General features: G+C 41.9%; 1 protein-coding gene across 2 annotated transcripts in view; it reads left to right on the top strand.

Moving 5' to 3' along the window:
• The window catches only part of Tek (TEK receptor tyrosine kinase), a 117,877-nt gene that overhangs the window by 97,123 nt on the left and 2,389 nt on the right, over positions 1-18,365 (top strand). For both annotated transcript variants that reach the window (XM_055618979.1, XM_055618978.1), the window contains exons 17-21: positions 2,781-2,971; positions 3,380-3,493; positions 9,224-9,294; positions 10,180-10,220; positions 11,066-11,162. In XM_055618979.1, coding sequence (XP_055474954.1) covers positions 2,781-2,971; positions 3,380-3,493; positions 9,224-9,294; positions 10,180-10,220; positions 11,066-11,162 — 514 coding nt within the window. The remainder of the gene's footprint in view (positions 1-2,780; positions 2,972-3,379; positions 3,494-9,223; positions 9,295-10,179; positions 10,221-11,065; positions 11,163-18,365) is intronic.

Below are 18,365 nucleotides of genomic sequence, written 5' to 3'. Positions count from 1 at the left end.
TATATGTAAGATTTTTAAAAAGTCAGACAGTAACTGAAAATGTGTCTTAATTTTTTTATATGTAAGATTTTTAAAAAGTCAGACAGTAACTGAAAATGTGTCTTAATTTTTTAAAAAATCATATTACCAAATAACTGCTTGCATCTTGAGAAAGCAAGAAAGCACACTCATGCCAGAACTTGGATCTATCTTTCTTATGACATAATGGACTTCGTATGGGAATATTTTTCTTTCTTTCATTTTCTTGGCAGATGAGAGAGAATAAAAATTTAAATTTCTTTAAGTTCAAGTCTACTCGACATTTTAAAATTGGACACACACAAGAAAATCACTTTTCTTTTTTACTATTTTTGGGGGACATTTTTCTTTTTCCTTCTTATTCTTCTCTTATACATTATTTCCCTATTGCAGTTTTCCCTCCCTCCACTTTTCCTACTCTTCCCACTTTCCCTCTCCCCCAGATCTACCCCTTTGTTTTACCTTAAAAAAAAAAAAGCAGGCCTCCCAGAGATAACAACTAAACATGGCATAGCTTATAATAAGACTAGGACAAACCCTTACATTAAGCATGGACAAGGCAACCCCATAGGAGGATAAGGGTCCCAAGAACACAGAAAAGAGTCAAAGATACACACCTGCTTCTGCTGTTGGGAGTCCCGTGAGAACACCAATTTACACAACCAAAACCTATACACAGAGGACCTAGCTCAGACCCATACTGGGTCTGTGATTGTCAGTTCAGTTTATGTGAGCTCCTTTGATCCCAGGTTAGTTGATTCTATGGCCATGTTCTAGTAGTGTTCTCTACCTAGTGTTTCTAGAATTCATCCTTCTCCTTTTCTGTGGGGTTCCCCTGGCTCTGTGAAGTGTTTTGTTGTGGGTCTCTGCATTTGCTCCCATCAGTTGCTGAATGATGTCTTTCTGATGACAGCTGGGATAGGCACCAATCTATGAGTATAGCAGAATATTATTGAGTATTGCAGAATATTATTGAGGTGTGTTTGTTTGTTTGTTTGTTTGGGCCAGTGGTGTTTGGTTTTATCCTGGGTCTCTGGGCTGTCTGACCTTTAGTTCCTGGCCATCCAGGTAGTGTCAGGCATGGGCTCCCTCTCGTGGCATAGGCTTCAAGCTGGACCAGTCATTGGTTGGCCACTCCCACAAGTTTTGCAGCACCGTTATCCCAGCACATCGTGCAGGCAGGACAGATTGTGGGTCAGAGGTTTTGTGGATGGGTTGATGTCCATGTCCTACTGCCAGGAGACTTGTCTGGTTATAGAAGATGACTGGTTCAGGCTCCATCTTCCCCATTGCTAGAAGACTTCACTAGGGTGACTCTCACAGACTCTAGGGAATTTATGCTACACTAGATTTCTACATTCCCCCAATTCCCCTCAATTCCCCTCAATTCCCCCCAATTCCTGTTGTCTCGCCCAGTACGCTCTCTTTCATTTCCTCTTCCAGCACACCTGAACCCCCTTGTTCCCATCTCCACCTGCCCCTCGTCCACCCACAAGATATATTCTATACCCCCTTTCCATGGATATTCATGTGTCCCCCTGTGAGCCCTCCAAAGAAATTCCAACCAAAATCAGGAACAGGAGAGATAGGATATCTACTCTTCATATATATTCAATATAGTAATTGAAGTTCTCGCTATTGCAGTAAGTCAACTGAAGATCAAGGGGATACAGATTAGAAAGGAAGAAGTCAGAGCATCTTTATTTGTAGATGATATGACAGTGTACATAAGTGACCCCCAAAATTCTACTAGAGAACTCCTACAGCTGATAAACACCGTTAGTGCAGTGGCTAGATACAAGATTAACTCAAAAAGTCAGTGGTCCTCATATACACAAATGACAAATGGGCCAAGAAAGAAATCAGTGAAACAACAACCTTCACAACAGCTGCAAATAAGATGAAATATTTTGGTATAACTCTAAGCAAGTGAAAGAATTGTATGATAAAACCTCAAGTCTTTGAAGAAAGAAATTGAAGAAGATACCAGAAGATAGAAAGGTTTTCCCATGCTTATAGATCAGTAGGATTAACATAGTAAAAATGGCTATCTATAGATTCAATGCATCTGCATTGCCATCAAAATCCCCATCAAAATTTCAGCACAATTCTTTTCACTGTTTTTTAACAACAAGGAAAATAATTTAGGATAAAACCAAGACAAGGAGACAGATTTTCTCTAGGAACTCTATTGCTTTATTTTACTCTCCTAAAATTCAAGTTTTCTTATGTCTTTAAGCAAAATATAACTTTAAAAACTAGATCCCTGCTAGGCAGTTGAAGGGAGAAGAGAAGGCAGAGGAGAAATTTACGTGCTGTGGATCCTTCCTCCCTGGGTGTTTAGCCATTGGTCTGCGGTTGCTGGAGATACAGGCCAGAGTGATGTTCCTGGCCTATGTTAGCTGCCTGATGAATACTGAAAAGTTAAAGGGACTCTGATGAAGATCCCAGGGAGAAGGATGCTTTGAGTTTCTTGCCCTAGTATTATGGAGTTGATGGAAGCATTTCAGGAATAGCACATGGGCTCACATTTGGTAGCTACAGAGCAGTGGGAAAGAAAGACTGAGTTCAGGGCTGTTTTTCCTAGACAGCTGCGGGTCAGTATCTCTCATCTCCCTCTTGTTCTAGCATTATTACTAGAGGTGTCTCTTCTGGTCAGAACAGAGTTTGGAAGCCAGTCCCCAATACCATAGCACACGTTGGAGATCCCACAGCTGTTCAGCCAGGATAGGATGACTCTCTTTCTCCTTCCTTCCCCGCAGGCTACTTGTACCTAGCTATCGAGTATGCCCCACATGGAAACCTGCTGGACTTCCTGCGTAAGAGCAGAGTGCTGGAGACAGATCCCGCTTTTGCCATCGCCAACAGCACGGCCTCCACACTGTCCTCCCAGCAGCTTCTCCATTTTGCTGCAGACGTGGCCCGGGGGATGGATTACTTGAGCCAAAAACAGGTTTGTTCTGAGAACCTCACTCTGGACAAGTTTCCACGGAGTCCCCTCTAAAGGGCTCGAATGTGTATTGATAGTTCTCTACTATCCTTTCTTCTCTGGTTCCCTCTCAGACTGTCTTCATTAAGAGAGTGATACTATTCCATCTATGTAGAAAGAATTCAGTTCCCAATGTGGACAGTACCATTTCCCTGCGGGATTTAAAAACACATGCTTGGTGAGGTTTAGCAGTGGCTCCACGTTGCCATGGCCAGTCTGGTATCTCCCCTCACCCATAGAAAGATTCTTCCAAGATGGGAGAGCCGCACGACAAAAAGGAACCTGGAGTCCGAAAGTCTTTTCATGGTGTCGTTTCTTTTGTATTCTCAAACAAGCATTCTGATGAAGATAAATGAGTCTTTGAAATTTTAGTTTATCCACAGGGACCTGGCTGCCAGAAACATTTTAGTTGGCGAAAACTACATAGCCAAAATAGCAGATTTCGGATTGTCACGAGGTCAAGAAGTGTATGTGAAAAAGACAATGGTAAGTTCTGAACACAGAGGACCGCCCTCTCCAGGTGGAATGTCACTGCTCTGGGTGACTGATGTGTCATCTGGCTGTGTCCCCGGGAATGTTGGGTGGCCTGGTCAACATTCTTTCACATTTGGCTTCCTAACACGGTACTGTGGTCACTGGGGACATACATAGTCAGTCCCCTTAGGAGTTTCTTGGTCTTGTTGATAAAAGAATTTTGAAATGGACCCAGAAGGAAACTCAAGGATAACTCATTAAATCAAAGAGATGGGTGATGCCCTGAGTGTTAGGGTGAAGGTGTTGAAGGAAGGAAATAGAAGAGAAGGAGAGAAAAGGTTACATCTTAATTGAGTTCAAGTGAAAGAAATACCTTAGAGGACAAAGTGGACACTCTAAGAGTCAGGTACATTGAGGTTTGTTTCTTGTCATTTTTATTGAAAAGGGCAGGAAATTGTCCTCCTCTAAGGTGACATGGCCTTTGGGAATGTAAGCAATACACCTACTCATCAGGAAATCTGAAATTGTATTATTTATTTGGTTAAGCCTTGTAGTCAGCTCCCAGTGGCTCTGGGTGCAAGAGAGCCGAGGGTATAGCTAAGATGGGAAGTAACAGTTGGCTATATTCATTATCATCACTTCTGTGATGATAGGTTTGTGACCTGTGAAAAGCAATGCCACTGGTCTGTCTTTGTCTAGCAGTTTGCTGCAAGCAGTGTGTGTGGGGGGGGTGGTCTTCATTACTCACAGAACTAGTGTGGGAAGAGAAGTTACAAGGAACTTCGAGATTTCCTACTTTAGTGCCTGATACCTGCCTTTTAATTTTTAAAAATCCCTCACCTATCAGAAGTTGTTGATCACCAGCCATGTCATGTGTCTCAAGGGGAGCTGACAGAGGCTACACACAGCTCTCAAGGGTGCTTGGCAAGCAGCTGACTGAAAAAGCCTTTACCCCTTTTTGTCCTGTCTAGCATCCCCTCAGCCCCATCATGGTCTCAGTTTGCAAATAAAGAGGCCTCATCATGTGTAGCCGTGCACTTTTTGGATGTTCGAGCCTAGTGGTCAGGGTGTTCTGCCTGTATCCAGTTTCGGTCTGATAATCTTCCAGTCTTCACTTCTGAACAGCAAACAGGGCAGGGAGACAAAAACTTAGGAACCCAAGAGGGAAGTGTACGGTCACAAGAAGACCCCCTCGAGAAGTGTGTAACTTATGAAGCCCTGCCTCTGATTGCTCTCTCAGTAAAAGACCTATTCACTCAGCCCAAATCAAAGCTAATTAAACCCACCCTTTCCCAGTGACACTCACTCAAGATCAGAGTAGAATGGAACCATGTAGTATTTGAGCAGAGAGAAATCAGGTTGATTCTCCTTTGGTGCCTGCTCTGGAATCAAAAAGCCCTGGGAATGTCACATCCCTGCACAGCCATTACACTGATGACATCTTCCCGAGGTGTGCAGCTCACTGGGGAAAGTAGGGTAGGAGCTGGCTCTGCCGTGGCCCCCGTGTCTGGCAGTCTTCTTCAGTGGCTTGGTTCTGCTTCATCCAGCTCTGCTGACTGTCTCTTGGACTCTGCTTTCGTGGGACTTCTCCCCTTGTCATGAGAACGTCTTTTTGAGTCTACGTCTCTGGCATTTTACCAACACCTAGGGCTCCGCATTATCCTCATGCTTCCTTTCCTTCTCAAAATACTTCTCTCATTTACTGACAGAACATAAAATACTCAATATTTTCTAAAAAGGAAAGTGTCCCTGAGCAATCACTATAACACATTTTTCTAATAAGTGGTGCCATTGCTCTTTATACCTACATCCACACAGTTAATAAACGTAGGTGTTGGAATCATCTTTAACCTTCCATTCCTGTTTTGGAGGAACGTGTAAAGTGGAGCCTCACTTGTCCCCGCGTGGCCCTTTAGCCTTGCACCAGTACCCTCAGAAGCCGCAGAAGGATGCCTAAAGATGGGCTTCTGGAGAAATAGCTCTCTCCTGGTCCTATCAAATGTATCCTGACTCAGTGCAGAGTTCCTCCTTGGAGAAGGGGAGCCCACCATTTACCTGCAAAGTCCAGCTTCCCACTTCTTCATGCTAATCCTCAGAATCCCCTTCCTTGCCTCAGTCTGGTGGTTATGCAGTCCCTGGTGAGAGGTTAGGAGGATACACAGGTTGGGTGATGTTCAGCTTCATGGTCTGAAATTCCATTTGGATGCATTTCTCCAATCCTGATGATGGTACTTCTTGGCTTGACATCTCATAAAGGCCAACGATTTCTCTCAGAGCTCAAGAGTGAAGGATGCTGTTGAGGCAGAGTAGTCAGGGCTAAATTCTGTCTCACAAAAGTGTTCCACAGAGGGAACAAAAGGCAAGGTGAAGGCAGGGGAAGGAAGGAGTGGAGAGGAGAAAGCCAGGTGCCTGGCAGCAAAACACCCCCAAGGGGCAGGGCTGCTGGTTTCTCAGGTCCAGTTTTTAAATCGGTGGTTTGTACTTTTCAATCATCAATAAAGCTTTAAAAACTAGATGCTGAGTTCTACCTTCTAATATTCTGATGCCAAGAGCCAGGGTTGGGCACTCTTCATTACGAAGGTTTTTTTTTTTTTTTTAACTATGGTTTTCTTCAGAATATTTTTAACTTAGTCATTGACAATTTCTTATGTCCAACACAAATGGACATAAGACCCTGCAACCCTCAAATACTTTTCCCTCTCACCCTCATTTTCTCTGTGAGTCCAATCAGTGCTGCCTGAATGGACATGCATGTAGAGACAGCCAGCAGAGCATGGGCAACTTACTGGCATATACTCTGAAGAGAAATGACTCTTCCTCCACAGAACATCTTGAACTACCAATAGCTCCTCAGCCAAAAAATAAAGTCTTTCCATCCATGCCAGAAGAGTGACCAGCTTGATTGGTTATAGATCTCACACTGGTAAACACAGATACTATGACCTCATGAATCTAAGGCCCATATCATGTCTAGCATGATATGGACAGAACTCCTCCCATCCTCTGATTATTAAATTCTTCCCATGTGTCTTTCTCAGAGTTCCCAGAGCCTTCTGCTTTGTGAAGTACCGTTTAGGACTGAGCACTCAATGGTAGCAGGTTCCTCACCAGGGCCTATGACGTTCCCAGCCATGGGCTTTTGGCCAGATTTACAGTATCAGGCATGAATTCCCTTCTTTGTCCTAAGACTCAAATCCAATTAGAAAGCAGGTAGTCATCCCCAACAGGCCAGTCACTAACACATCAATTGCAAGGTAGTGTTATGGTACATTCAGGTCCTATACCTGGGTAAGTCCACTGACGCCTCTTCTCCCTGGCCAGCCTTTGTATTATTACCTTCCAGTGCTAGGAAAACTAGCCAGCAGGAAACTTCTCTGCTCAGTTCTAGCTTTATTTCTCTATGTCCTACAACCGAAACGTGTTGTGTCTTCAGCAATAGAGCCTTCAAATCTAGCTTGGGGGGGACAAGCAAGAACAATGGCAACAGCCCATGTCGGTTTAAGGGTGTCTGGGGCCTTGCTGACCAATGACTCATCAGGAGGCATCCCGTGCTTGGCACTAAGATTCTCATTTAATAACCCGAGTCTTCTGGGGAAAGCATTGTCCACCCATGCCGGGTGGTGCCGCTCAAACTCCTTTTAAATTATATTTTAAAATTAGCTTGCAAAATAGTGTATTTCCAGAACAATTTTTATTTTGGTTAACCCTACCCCAGTCCCCCATCCTTACTTACTCCTTATACTCCCAGTTTTCCTCCCTTCTATTTTCATATTCACATGGGTTCTGCTTCCCTTCCACATCTGAAGACTTTTTCCTGTCCCCTCTTGCCTGTGTCAGTTTTGGCTTTCTGTCCTATACAGACACTCCAAATTAAACACACAAATTTGAAAATTTCAAGCTAGGATCCAGGTGCTTATCTTTCTGGGTCTATTATTTTATCTTAACCCTCATGGATAATTCTACTGTTGAAAGCGTTACTATAAACTCTACTAGGCAATTTGGTGTTGCACTGTGATTAATAGAAAACACACATCACCTCATTGATTTATTATCAGGCCATTTATAATAATAGTGGGTTCAGGGATAACATGTAAGACTTGGTCAGTACTTTCAGCAAAAGCCCTTGAATAAACAGAGAATTAGCAATTACAACAGTTCAGTGTCCAAGGTACAGGAACACATGCGTGTGGGAACACAGATAAATTCCTGAATCAGCCCTGAGGGCAGTCATGGAGGGTTTCCTGAAGGAGATCAGCTCCTGGGTAACACAGTGAATGTTCTTCAGACATTGGATATTAGGTGAACTGCATGAGCTGGATGGCAGGTCCAATATGGTAGTCTGGGATCAAAGGAGAACATTAAGACTTTGCGAGATTATATAATACAGCAAGGAATGGGAGTTCAATTTCAAAGTTGGAAGAGGCAGCAGGGTCTTAGGGCTTCTTGAACTCAGGTCAAGGACCTTGAAACTCAGGTAAGGACTTGTGATCTTAGGGAATGGATGCTAAAAAATGTATTTCAAGGTAAAGGTCCATATATGTAAACCAGTCATTTATTCTTATGTAGAGAATAGATTGTTAAAGGTAGAAATAGACTGTTATTAGGTAGAAAGCTCACCAAAGAGAATGCTATCGCCAGGCAGGGGCTGAATCAAGATGGCAGGAACAGTAAAAGTGGGCAGAGCCTAAGGAAGCCACATGCAAAAAACCTGAAAACACATATGGAACCTTGGTAGTATGGAGGCCAAAGTGTGTGCGGTTTGGGGGAAAGAGAGCAGCTGATGTGACAGTACTTTCCATTCTTTGGCTGTGATGTGAGAGTGAGCGAGAGGGGCAGGTGGAAGATTTTGGTCAAATTGATATAGAAAGAAGGAAACTGAGTGTGAGTGAGAATGTGGGATAAGCAGATAGATGGAAGGACCCTTTTGAATTTGAGCCTAAATACAGAATCCCCATTTGGAACTTACAACCATTCCACAAAGGACTGGGAGAGGACCACATGCTTAGAGTCACCCTTGGGACTGGGGAAGATGGTCTCAGGAAGGGCAGCTTGAGAGAATGCCCCCAGAGGAAGGCTGAGGAAGATCTCCAAAGCCCTTCTGATTTTATAAGATGACATGGCATTGTTGAAAGTTTGAGCATTTCTCTGGGAGGGGAGGAAGAAGAAAGGAAGAAATAGATCTCTTTAATAGTGAGCCATGTAATTACAGAGTTACAGAGGAATCCCCCAAAGCATAGAGAATTTGAGGAAAGGAGAAACAAAGTTTCACAATATCCAGGCTACATTCCATTTTACCCAGCCTGGACACTAAATAAGCTACTACTTGTAGCCTAAACTATCTTCCTTCTTCATCCGTCTGATGTTTAAGGGAGCCCAGACATGCTCACATCTGGAAAACACCCATTGCATCCACTAAGGTAGTTTCTTGAACTCAGCCCTTGTTCCCATTATCCCCCTTCACATTACAGTTATAGTCTCAGTTTCTGTGCCTGTCACCAAAACCTACAGGTGCCCCTAAAAGCCATAAGGTGATCAGGTGAAGAGCTGAAAGTGCACATTCACATAGACTCATGTCAGACTTCCTGGGTTAAAGCTCATTCTGTTTTGCATGTCTTTGCATTTAAAAACCTGCCTGTGGTCGGAGGTTCATGAACTGAGGCTCCCCGAGTATGCTGCGCTGATTGATGTCTGTGACGCTAAACACAGTCTTTCCTAAGTGACGGCTCCCGTTGTTCTCTCTAGGGCAGGCTCCCGGTGCGCTGGATGGCAATTGAGTCACTGAACTACAGTGTCTACACAACCAACAGTGATGTGTGAGTAAGCGCCTTGCCACTAAGGATTTTGTTCTCTCTCTAGAAATGTATGTATTTGGCAGAAGTTCTAAAGAGAGGCAGGAGCAGCATGTACCTCTAAGGAGGAGATAAATTCAGAGACAATGAAGCCGCAGAAGGGAAGTTTCCAGTGTAAAATCACACGTGTCAGGTGTGAGGGTGTCGCCTATCACACCCGGGCTTCCAGTGATGAATTCATGACCTCTAAAGAGAGAGAGGGTTTCGGGGCCTCCTGTGATTCCATTCCCTCGACCTAGCGTAGAGGAAGCAGCCTAGAATGGTTGCCATAGTGGTAGGGCCATGCCTTCTTGCAGCCTGCGGTGACAAGTTATCTTGCCTTGTACAGCCTTTGCAGGAAGGAGGTGAGTCCAGGGGTGGGGTGGGGTGGGAGTGCTTGTCCCAGAGGTCTAACTGAGGCCTAGGGGAGCAGGAGACTGGCACTATGTCCTCACCGCAGCACACCACTGGGCACATCAGCAGGACATCCCCACTATTTTTAGGGATCCCACGTCTCAAATAGCTTATACTGACCAGTCAAGTATTAGATGGCAGAGGAGGGACAAACTCCCAGCTCTCTGGTACGGAATTCGTTGTGGTCTTCTACAGTAGAGCTTTTCATTCTCTGCTTACTGGATTAAGGGGTTTGGAGAAGTCACTCACTCTTCCCACTGTGGGTGGGCCTCTCCTAGCCTAAGAGGAACTCATGCTGTGCGTCATGCCTTACCCTGGAAAGCATACAGCATACGTTTAGCATTTCCTCTTTTAATAAAAGGGTATGGCAGCAGGGACGGGGGGCAAGGAGGAGGACGGAAAGCTGAGTGGTTGCCCTATTAGCTGATCCCTTGTTTTGTGCTGTCTCTCCTGCAGATGGTCCTATGGTGTATTGCTCTGGGAGATTGTTAGCTTAGGTGAGTATTTAATTTACCCATCAGGTTAAACACTGTGAGAAGAGCTTCTTTGTAACCTAATTCCACAGGGTACTATTTAATTTCTCTAATGCCAGCAGGTGGGGCCTGCAAATAGAAGTGTTTTTCTGCAGATGGGTATAATTGCCCACACTTCTCTTCCTAAAACCCGTACATTAACATCATACTTAGTGCTAAGGGCCTTGTGACTTGTGAGCTTCACTATAAATTGTTTCTGCCAGCGCATAGATGTCAAAGAGCTGTAACAAGTAACCCTTATAACTTTAGGTAGGTGTCATACACTCAGTAAAAGTCCCATCCTGAAGGCCACTTAATAGCATGAGCAAAGACACATGCCCCAAACTTCATAAACTTCATGTATAACGTAATACTGGTGTTAAAATTGATATTTTTAAATTGTAAGAGGCTATATTGAAAAGCAATGAGAGGTACCATAGGATTATCCTTCATTTGGCTTTATGTTCCAAGTTTTTCTACAATAAATGGGTAGCTTTTCTAATTTTAGCTGTATAGTAACTGTTGCTGATAAACTAGGAATTGCATAATACAAGCTATTAGTATAAAAAAAATGAAAGGTCATTGGTACATGAGATTAGCTCTGCTTAGCAGACTCTGCGAAAAGGAGCAGCGCTGTCCCTCCCCTGAAGGAATGGGGGTGGGGTGCGGTGCTCAGTGCTGTAGGCCCGGCCTGGTGCATGAGGTTGTAGACCGAAGCACTCGGAGTGTTCGCCCTCCATATACCAGCTGCCTGCTCGCTGCTTAGTCCTGGGGCAAGAAACACAGCAGTCTGAGCCAGTGGGTCTCACAGGCTGCTTTCTGTGTTCCAGGAGGTACCCCCTACTGCGGCATGACCTGCGCGGAACTCTATGAGAAGCTGCCGCAGGGCTACAGGCTGGAGAAGCCCCTCAACTGTGATGATGAGGTGTAAGTTAGACCTCACAGAGGTTATCTCATCTTTCTCTTCTTCCACGGGGCTCTATACCCACACTGAGATCTCAGCTAGGTGAAGAAAAAGGAGATTTCTGCTGTGGGACCACTACGTGATGGGCAAGGAACAGCAGCTTTGCAAGCTAGCCACATCTAAGAGAGTTGATAAGGTACAGCTCATAAGAAGAGTGAAGTGCTAAAAGGCTCAATTTCCATCCAGAAAGGCAAACAGGATGAACATCAAAAGAAGGAGAAGACAGGGAACAAGTCAGGAGTCTGCCACAGAGGGCCTCTAAAAGGCTCTGCCCTGCAGGGTATCAAAACAGATGCTGAGACTTATGGCCAACCTTTGGGCAGAGTACAGGGAACCTTATGAAAGAAGTGGGAAATAGTAAGATCTGGAGAGGACAGGAGCTCCACAAGGAGAGCAAGATAACCAAAAAATCTGAGCACAGGGGTCTTTCCTGAGACTGATACTCCAACCAAGGACTATGCATGGAGATAACCTAAGACCCCTGCACAGATGTAGCCCATGGCAGTTCAGTGTCCAAGTGGGTTCCATAGTAATAGGGACAGAGACTGTCTCTGACAGGAACTGATTGGCCTGCTCTTTGATCACCTCCCTCTGAGTGGGGCACAGCCTTACCAGGCCACAGAGGAAGACAATGCTGCCACTCCTGATGAGACCTAATAGACTAGGATCAGAAGGAAGGAAAAGAAGACCTCCCCTATCAGTGGATTTGGGGAGAAGGGGGAGGAATGGAAGGATTGGGAGGGGAGGGGGGAAGGAACTACAGGGGGGATACAAAGTGAATAAAGTATAATTAATTAAAAAAAATTTAAAAAAGAAGGGTGAAGTGAGGAAGGACAAGGAGAGAGGAATGTGAAATACACAAACTTGTTCATGGAAAAAAACACATGCAGACTTTTATTCAAGTTGGGGTAGAGATTCCAGGGACACTCCATTAGGCAACAACTTGTTTACACTCTTGCTTCTTGTGAGATTATTTTTCACAAGGAAGAACAATTCGTGTTAATGACGCCTCCATTCTGGAACTAGCCAGTAGAAGACCCTAAGCGGCCTGATGAGTGCTAGGTGATAAATTGAACAAACAAATCATTGCTTGTGCTTCTAAGAGAGAAGGAGACACTGACATTTCCCCTGGTACAAGAGGCATAAACACAGGACACCCTGGGCAGACATGGATGATCACGGGCTCTTGATAGCCAACTTCGGCACTACAGAGTAAACTGAGGCAGGGCACAGATAGATGGCTGGCTAATCACCCAGCAGACTTACTCTGAGGGTAGAAGACTTGATTCTCTAGGCCAGTACTGATTTTAACTGGCAGAGTATGGTTGGTGGTGGGGCTCCTGGCTGTCAAAGAAAAGAAAGAAGAGAGAAAATAATCACACACACACACACACGATGGATGAAGCAAGACAAGCTCCAAAGACCAAACTCTAACAAGCTTCAACAACTTTATTTTTTCCTCCTACAGCTTATATATTTCAGCAAAATCTTTCAAGCAGTATAAAAATTACAATGTGATTACATTGTATTTTTGAAATGGATGATTAACATGAGTATACATAGAAAAACATGTTCCCCAATACCCTCACATGATCAAATGTTTTACATAGTATGGATGAAAAAAAACAAATGATTCCCAAGAACCCACATACATTTGTAAGTAAGCAACCTGTTGTAGATTAACAAAATATAAGCAAACAAGGTAAATTTCTCAGCCAGCTTTTTTTAAAAAATAAAAAAATAAAAAAACTGGCAGGCTGCAATTTGCATTTGCAAAAAAAGAATCAATCATTTTATTATTTATCTTAAAAAGTAACCTATAAAAAATCTTAAAAGAATCATAAATCTAGACTTTTATATAAAACAATCAGTCATTTCTACTTTAAATCCTCTAGATGTACATCTAGTCATTAACAATTTTTATGAAATCATATCAAGAAGCTGAGAGCAAAAATGGGTACAAAAAATTAATCATTGTCTTGATCACCAGCTCAGTTTCAGCAAGAGATTCGCATCAGCCAGTGCTACTTTGGGCTCTTGTTCTTGCTTCCTAACCTCAAAAAGTTGCTAACCCAACTATTAAGAGTGTGACTTTCTGAACTTCAAATTGTTCCTCAAGATCTTCAACATCAGAGCCGCTAACGAAAGCATCTTAACCTAACCTTGCTAAAGAATCTATTTTTCCAAATTCTTTCTAAGGGTATTGGCCATTGCTAACAATCTACATCTCTAGGTTCTTCCCAAGGGTGGCTGAATCATTCATCTGTTCCAGCAGCAATGCCTGAAGGAGATCAGGCATGGTTATTGAGTGCCACAGGTACTGCCCAGTGAGGGGCTGGAAGCCCCCTTAGAGTTTTCAGGCAATTCATGTATAATGAGGGCTATGGGGACTGCAAGGCAACCAGCAGAGTGATGAAAGAGCATGAAGTCCTCAGGACATGTAGTCCTCGAGGCTCTGCATCTCCATGGCACACCCATCTGGTTGTGCCAAACTGTGGCCTGCATTCCATAAGTGCTAAAGCTCTTCTGCTGTTCTTCCTGCACAGTCCTCGACAAAGGGCCTCCAAGACAATGTGAATAAATTCTGGACTGAAGGCTGTAAAAGCACAGTTGAGTGAAAAAATTAAAAATATTCACGCTATGAAAGTGGAATTTTATAAAACAAGAATTTTTGAAGAAAGGCCAAAATGAAATGAAGAAAAGCCATAATGGTAATTGGGTGAAGAAGGAATTTTTTTTAAATTTAGAATTTAATAAAAATGAAAACACAACATACCCAAATCTATGGGACTCAGTAAGGGTAATCAAGAGGAAAGTTTATAACAGTAAGTGCCAATATCAAAAAAGTTTTAAAGATGTCAAATTAATAATCTGACGGCCTTGTAAAAATAAGAACAAACAACATCGAGAAAGAGATCATAAAAATCAGGGCTGAAATTAATGAAATAGGAATGAAAAAAAATCCACAAAGAATCAATGCAATAAAGAGGTGAATCTTTGCAAAGATTATCAAGACTGACAAACCTTTATCCAAATTAACCCAGAGAGATGGGGTGGGAATCCAAAATAATAAAATTAAAGATTGAAAGGGAGACATTGCAACAGATACTAAAGAAATTCAGAGAGTAATAAGGATGTAGTTTAAAGTTTGCACAAAACACAGTGAAAGTCTACAGTTTAATACCAAACTGTATAATTAAAAAGAGATGGGTCAATTTTTAGATATATACAGACATACCAAGTTAAAACCAAGATGAACTAAGTAATTTATATAAACCTATAACATTCAATGAGACAGAAAATAGAACAAGATAGATGATAGAAAAAGAAACGATGTTCATTCTCCTTAGACAGGTGCTTCAAATCTTAGCTAGAGCAATTAGACAATTGAAGGAAATAAAGGAGGTATAAATAGGAAAGGAAGAAACCAATGTATCCTTAAGTTGCAGATGATGTGATTTTATACACGCGCTAGATGGGTTAGCTTGTGTCAAGTTGGCATAAAAGTCATCTGAGAGGAGAGACTCTAAATTAAGAAAATGCCTCTATAAGATTTGGGCTGTAGGCAAGCGTATAGGGCATTTTCTCAATCAATTATTTGTGGGGGAGGGCCCAGCCCATTGTGAGTAGCGCCATTCCTAGACTGGTAGTCCTAGATTCTGTAAGAAAGCAGCGCCCCTCTGTAGCCTCCTCCCTCCAGGTTCCTGCCACACTGCTCTTGATGATGAACTGCTATTTGTAACCGGGAGGAAAGAAACCCTTTCCTCCCTGAGTTGCTTTTTGTTACACTGCTTTATTGCAGCAATAGAAACCATAAATAAGTCAATACATAAAAGTCCCTTTAAAATCTACTAAAAAAAAAAAAAAAAAAAAAAACTACAGTGGAAAAAGACGTTTTAAAAAGTAGCACAATACAAAATCAGCCTACAAAACTCAGTAACTTTCCAATATGCAAGGATGCAGTAAATCCCAGCACTCATAGAGGCAGAGCCACCCTGGTCTACAAACTGAGTCCAGAACAGCCAAGGCTACACAGAGAAACCCTGTCTTGAAAAAAACAAAAAACAAGATACTGGAAAAGAAATTGAAGGAAGATACCAGAAGATAGAAAGATTGGTAGATTTAATATTGTTGAGATAGCTATTTCAAAAGCAATCTACAAATTCAAGGAAACACCCATCAAAATTCTAATACAAGTCATCAAAGAAATTGAAAAAAAATCTTAAATTCCATATGTAAACATAAAAGGCCTAGGATAGCCAACAATCCTGAATAAAAAATCTGGAGGTACCATCATTTCAGATTTCAAGCTGTACTGTAGATAAAAAGCAGCATGGTACTGCTATAAAAATAGACACACTGACCAACGGAGTAGACTCGAGAACCCTCATGTAAGCCCACAGCATCTTATTTTTGACAAAGGCAGCAATACACTGTAAAGAAGAGAAAGCCTCTTCTAACTGTGCTGACAAAGTGGCTAGTTCTATGTATAAGAATGAAACCAGATCCTTATCTTTCATCCTGCAGAAAACTCAACTCCAAATGAATTAAAGAACTTCAGCAGAAGACCTGACATCTGAACCGTATAGAAGAAAAGTAGAAAATATATTTGAATGTATAGATATAGGAAAGGACTTTCTGAGCAGGACCCCAGGAGCGCAGGCATTAAGATAAACAACTGATATTTGGAATATTGTGGAACTAAAATCCTTCTTATAGAAAGGACACTATCATTTGAGTAAAGAGCCAACCTAAAAAATGGGGGAAAAAAATCTTTACCAGACACACATCTGACTAGAAGGATAGCATCCAGAAGATCTAAAAAAAAAAAAAAACCACCAAGAATCCAAAAAAAATATTAAAAATTAAACAGAGCATTCTTAAAAGATAAAACACAAATAGCTGGGAAATATATTTTTAATATACATATATATTTTTAATATTCAGCATCCTTGGGCATTAGGGAAATGCAAATAAAAACTACTATGAGATTTCATCCTACTATGTAGTCATAATGTGATGTGGCCAAATGGTGACAAATGCTGATGTGGATGTGGGAAAAGCAGGACACTTATTCACTGAAGATGGGAATGCAAACTGGTGCAGCCACTGCAGAGATCAGTGTGAAGTTTTCTAAAATCACTAAACATTGATCTAACATGTGATTCAGCTACAGCACGTTTGGTATAACCCAACGACTACATCCTGCTAGAGAGCTCTTTGCTTATTCATGTTCATTCTTGCTCTATTCACAATAGACACACGTTGAAAACAGCACAGATACCCATAAACTGATGAATCCATAATAAAAATGTTGTACATTTATGCAATGGAATATTAATCAACTATTCAGAATAACAAAATCATCAAAATCCCAGTTAAATGGATATAACTGAAAACAATCAGTGAGGTAACCCAAATCCAGAAAGATAACCCCCCATATTTTTGTTCATTTGTGAATGTTAGCTTTAAATATCTTGATATGTGTCTTTCTTTTTTCTTTTTCCTTTTTTTTCTTTTCCTTCCTTCCTTCCTTCCTTCCTTCCTGCCTGCCTTCCTTCCTTCTTTCTTTCTTCCTTCCTTTTTTTCTTCTTCTTTTTGAACCAGGATTTCTCTGTGTAGCCTTGGCTGTCCTGGATGTGCTTTGTAGACCAGGCTGGCCTCAAACTCACAGAAATCTGCCTGCCTTGTGCCTCTGCCTTCCTGAGCGCTGAGATTAAAGCTGTGTGTCTCCACACCCAGCCCTCCCACACTGAATGTACCCAATCTGATATGTGTCTTTTATTTGAAATACCCACAGAGGTCAGAAAATTAGCTAGAAGGTATAGGGTAGGGGAAGGCTTCAAGAGATGGAAAATAAAACATAGGGAGGCTTTTAAGAGAAGGAAGATAGGACACAGAGATACAATGGAGGAAGAGAAATAATGGAATTGGAAAAGTTAAATGGGATGGAAGATAGAAGGTCAGGGTAAAGGAGGAAATATGGGAAATACTAATACTAAAGACCTACTGAAAAAGTCATATGAAAAACTGCAAGTGTAAAAACTTCTTAAAATGTAAGTACATACATATTTACAAAGAGTTTAAATGGAATCACCCTAAATTAGTGCAATGAATCCCCTATTAGACAAAACATGCTAACATATAAAAAGCTCTAGGCTAGGAATGGGTTACCTCTTTTGGAGTTATTTGCTAGTGAGGTCCCATAGAGCCTCTAAACAATACAGGATATAGCCATTGTAATGGTTACCCTTTAGGACCTGATGGAAAGACTCTGTTGCTGAAGATATCAAATATTTTAGTCATAGGACATGGAGAAGTCGAGCTGGTGTTGACCTTTATCCTTACGAGCTAGATTTCATAGTGATGAACTATGCTGTGTACGCTGCCAGAGAAGAAGAGTATCCACTAATCTCATCCAGCTGTGGGCCCTGCAGGCTACAACAAGAATTGGCCTGCAAGCCAGGCATGTCCACTGGTGCAGTAGTGGCAGGAATGTCATGGCCTACACCATAAGATGGAACCCATTCCTAAAACCATCACTGGGACAAAGACCTGAAGCTAGACACCACATAGGGCCTAGGAGAGAAGTTACTATTACTCTGCTAAAGGAACACAGTATTAAACAAAGACCTAGTCCAATCGCATTGTTAAACCCCAGCAGTAGGGGCAGAGGCGAAGAAGTTCCACCCCTCGCTGAAGAACTGTTGGCAAAAGACAACATCCAGAAGAGATGGAGTTTGCTTGTTTGTTTGTTTTAGGGTGTGACTCCTGGTAGGTCGGACACAGTCCAGTCGATGGCCACATGACTAAGAGTAAATAGGTAGCAATAACTGGACTTAGTAGATTTTTTAAAAATGGGGAGAATAAATTGGGTGGGTATTGGGATAGCGAATTGATCTTGGAGGAATTGAAATGGGTGAACATGATAAAAACAAAATGTCTGAAATTCCCAAAAGAATTAAATCAAGTCTACATGTATCATTAAATATGCATCTATAATTATATGATTATATAATTAATATATTGTATAATTAATATGCAATTATTGTTATTAATCTATACTTAATATTATATAATTATATGTAATAAATATAGTTATAGATGCATATTTAATTATGTGTGTGTGTGTGTGTGTGTGTGTGTGTGTGTGTGTGTGTGTGTGT

This window comes from Psammomys obesus, unplaced genomic scaffold (assembly GCF_907164565.1).
Source record: "Psammomys obesus unplaced genomic scaffold, mPsaObe1.curated_primary_1811, whole genome shotgun sequence".
In the NCBI taxonomy this organism is placed as follows: domain Eukaryota; kingdom Metazoa; phylum Chordata; class Mammalia; order Rodentia; family Muridae; genus Psammomys; species Psammomys obesus.
Note: the sequence above shows the minus strand (reverse complement) of the source record. Positions and strands in the feature narration are given on the sequence as shown.